The following is a 3,712-nucleotide window of genomic DNA, read 5'->3' on the forward strand; positions in this document are numbered from 1 at the left end:
TTTGTTTATTTAATATATATATATATATATATATAATTTTTATCTTAGTCTAAATACTCAAATTGGGAAAGCAAAACAAGTTTAATACAATTAAACAAATTTAGTTTTCTAATAAGAAACATGTCCTAAACTTGTTTAGTTGACAATGTAGCCATATTAGAAGCTGGTGAGTTTAGACAAATGTGTATGAAACCCATTATAAGCAAAGGCTTATACAATAAAAGTAACAAATTATATAAACCCAAACGAACTTACCAAAAATCATAAGATGCTCGCCAAGTCATAGAGCACTCACTCAACATAGAAGGCACTAGCTCTAATCAAACAAAAAACCACACTCCTCAGATAGCACTTACCAAGCATGTAGGAAAGCCTAAAAAGCACTCACCTTATTTCTAGGGCACTCAGCTAAGCTAAAAAAACACTTGTAAAGACATAAAAGCGTTCTTCTAGGTCAATTCAACTTCTACACTTAATGCCAACTAGAACCTATTTCAATTGTGAAAAATATGTTGATGTTATTTCTGTTTAACATAATTCATGATCTTTCCAGAGTATGGAATAGCCATCATAAGCAAATTAAGATAATCTTGATAAATAAAAAAGCAAAGCGAAAGATAGGCATTGAAAGAAAGGAGCCCATCAATACTTAAAAATAGTTATGAACATTGATGTAAAGGGATGTCACATCAATATCATTACGAAAGTAATAAACAAGAGCATTATTCTCAATGTATGAATTGAAACATATCACATTCTCTTTAATAAATCCATGAATAGAACAAATACTTCAATTAATTCTCCTATTCATTTTGAAAGTCACTCTGTGAATATATAACCAAAAAAAAAAACTAAAGTAAAATATGCAATGAAGCTAAGAAATTAAAAAGATACTTGCACATTTCCAAGGGCATATGCTCATCTCAAAAATTGATCACCAAGGTTAGAAGTCACTTGCCAAGCTTTGGAGGCGACCACCAAGCTTCAAAAGAACTAGCCTAATTCTAATGCGTCTAACGCACAAAAAGGAACTCACTAAATTTAGAGATGACAATTCATCTATGAAAGTATTTTCCTAGATTAAAATCTAATTGTTGTGTCCATATATCTATAACATTTATATCATGCATCATTCTTTTTTTTTCTTTGCTAGATAAAAATATAGCTTCTCATGTAGAGCCCAAAAATCTTATAAAGAAAGTTAAGAAGGTCATTTTCAAAGAGAAGGCATAAATTATACTATGATTTTTTCATGGAGATTAAGATCTTTAAAGTCTCCCACTCTCTATTTTCTCTTTCTCTTCCTGTTCCTCTTAATTTTCTTCCTACTTTTTTTTATAATGTTTTGTTAAGACTACTTAGATTCTACAAATAGAGCTTTGGCATCCCCACAAAAAAAATTAGATCATACATCTCCATCATTAACGCATTTCACATGCAAAAATAAACTCTTTGAAATCTCACCATTTGTATGTGCGAGCGAATGCTAAGCGAAAGGTTCTTATCAACTCCGAGCAGATAGTGGCCATAAGGACCGGCACAAAAACAACCTCCTCTCGCCTGAATACCAAACAGATCATTAAGCAGTTTGGTCACAAACCTACCATGGAGAGGCTTCCGATTCTCCATTCTGCATCCTCCAGTCTCGCTAGGAAACACCATGAAGGAAAAGATTGAGATCTTCTCTGCATCTGAATTCCCCAATATTTTAATATTGGGATTCTTACGCAGTCTTTCAGTGGCTTTTTGGATGTAAAGCCTCTCCTTAACATTAATAACATCATAGCCTACAGATTCCTTCACCCAAAAGGCCAACGCCGCCCTTATCTTCTGAAGGATTAGCGGCGTTCCAGCATCCTCTCTTTCTTCAATGCCGTCGCGGTACAGAGTATCCTGAAAAGCAAATGCAGAATTTTGAAAATTATTAATTTTTTATATTTAACCAGTTTGCTCTTGAAAAAAAAAAAGCCTAGTGAATATATAGGGAAATTATTTAAATAAAATTTTCTTTTTAGCGGAAATTACAATTGAAGAATGAAAAGCGTTCAATTTTATTTTAATTCACCTCTGGATTGTAGCCGTTGACATAATCAACAATACCTCCTCCACAAGTGGAGGGAGGCAGGGATCTGAGCTGATAGAGGGTTTTGTTCATCATAAGAATGCCAGGTGATCCCGGACCACCTATGAACTTGTGAGGACTAATAAATATTGCATCATATCCTTCTATATCTCCAGACCTCATGTCTATTTCCACATAAGGACCGCTGAATCAATAATTTCATCAATTGGCATTGCTAGACTACATCTCTGAACTTAACTTCTAGAAAAGCAAGAAAAGAACATTTTTTTTCCCAAGCTGAGGGACTAAGATTTTGTACTCTCCAACCAATTCATTTGGAAAGACACAAAATTTAATTAAAAAAAAAAGCAAGACTTTACCTCGAGGCAAAGTCGAAGCAAGCAAAGGCGCCATGCTTGTGTAGGAGTCGAGCAAGTGCTCTAGTGTCAGTAATGATCCCAGTAACGTTGCTGCAAGCTGAGAAGGAACCCAACAATGGCCGATTTCTGTATTTCATAGAGGAGAGCTCGAGCTCTAATGCTTCCATGTCAAGCATTCCATCACCATCAAAACCGATTTCAATCACTTCGGCCGCACTTTGCCGCCACGAGAGGAGATTTGAATGGTGCTCATGTGGCCCAACAAACACAACCCATCTCTCCTCCTCCCTTAAATTCTTAATAACTCTATCCATAAGAGTTGCAGGCACTGCAATTCCCATCACTTCCTGTAACCTTTTGATTGCAGCAGTGGCTCCAGAGCCACAAAATAGGAGAACATCATCAGGTCCGGCACCAAGGCATCTCTTGATATACTCTGTAGCATCGCTTACCATCCTTGTTGTTCTTTCACCAGCATAGCTATCTTTGGTATGAGTGTTGCCTGACCACAAAAAAAGATAAATCAATTGATAAAGACATACATCCAAGTTGTAAGAGAGATAAATGTGTTATGATTAGTACCATAGAAAGGGAGGACTTGTTGAGTGATATAATTTTCGATGTAGTGCAGGCACCTCCCAGATGCAGTATGATCAGCATAAATGAGAACTCGCCTCCCGAATGGAGTATCAAACTCTTCATCTCTTCCAATCAATTGATTCCTAATCCACTCCAAACTCCCTTCTGTTTGCTTGCTTTGCGTGTCCTTGCCGATCAATTTTGGCTGATGGCATGATCGTTTCTTGTTAAAAAGATTTCTGGTTTTCATGATTCAAGTTTCAGAAGGAAAAGTAGGTGAAATAAGGGAGAGGATTGAAAAGATCTTAAAACTTGGTCATTGTGACATAAGGAAGCCAATAATGCAAATTCGATGAGCTCGAAAGCTATTACATGGAGTTGGCAAACAGTGGATCTAACTATTAAATTTTCATATCACACCTATTTTATTTTATTACACACCGCTTCATTAAATATGTTATCTTTACGATGATATCAGATCAATTTTGTTGACCTTTTATTTTAGTTGAATATGTTTTATCATTTATATTGCGTTCTTAATTTTATTGAGATGGATAGAAAGAGGGAGTGCCAAACGCCCCAGCCATTTAACCCTTATCCCACTTGCATTGTAGGTACTATTTGGTAGTTAGATTTATCCGATATTTACGGAAGATTTACATTTGCATATACATATATATATATATATATA

General features: G+C 35.5%; 1 protein-coding gene across 2 annotated transcripts in view; it reads right to left on the reverse strand.

Annotated features, from left to right (window-relative positions):
- The window catches only part of LOC110029880 (probable cysteine desulfurase), a 14,141-nt gene extending 10,734 nt beyond the window's left edge, over positions 1-3,407 (reverse strand). For both annotated transcript variants that reach the window (XM_020732366.1, XM_020732365.1), the window contains exons 1-4: positions 3,025-3,407; positions 2,443-2,944; positions 2,066-2,267; positions 1,465-1,893 (exon numbers count right to left, since the gene is read on the reverse strand). In XM_020732366.1, the coding sequence (XP_020588025.1) occupies positions 1,465-1,893; positions 2,066-2,267; positions 2,443-2,944; positions 3,025-3,271 (1,380 nt within the window). In that variant the 5' untranslated portion in view covers positions 3,272-3,407. The remainder of the gene's footprint in view (positions 1-1,464; positions 1,894-2,065; positions 2,268-2,442; positions 2,945-3,024) is intronic.
- Positions 3,408-3,712: the final 305 nt, after the last annotated feature.

Source organism: Phalaenopsis equestris, unplaced genomic scaffold (assembly GCF_001263595.1).
Source record: "Phalaenopsis equestris unplaced genomic scaffold, ASM126359v1 Scaffold000609, whole genome shotgun sequence".
In the NCBI taxonomy this organism is placed as follows: Eukaryota; Viridiplantae; Streptophyta; class Magnoliopsida; order Asparagales; family Orchidaceae; genus Phalaenopsis; species Phalaenopsis equestris.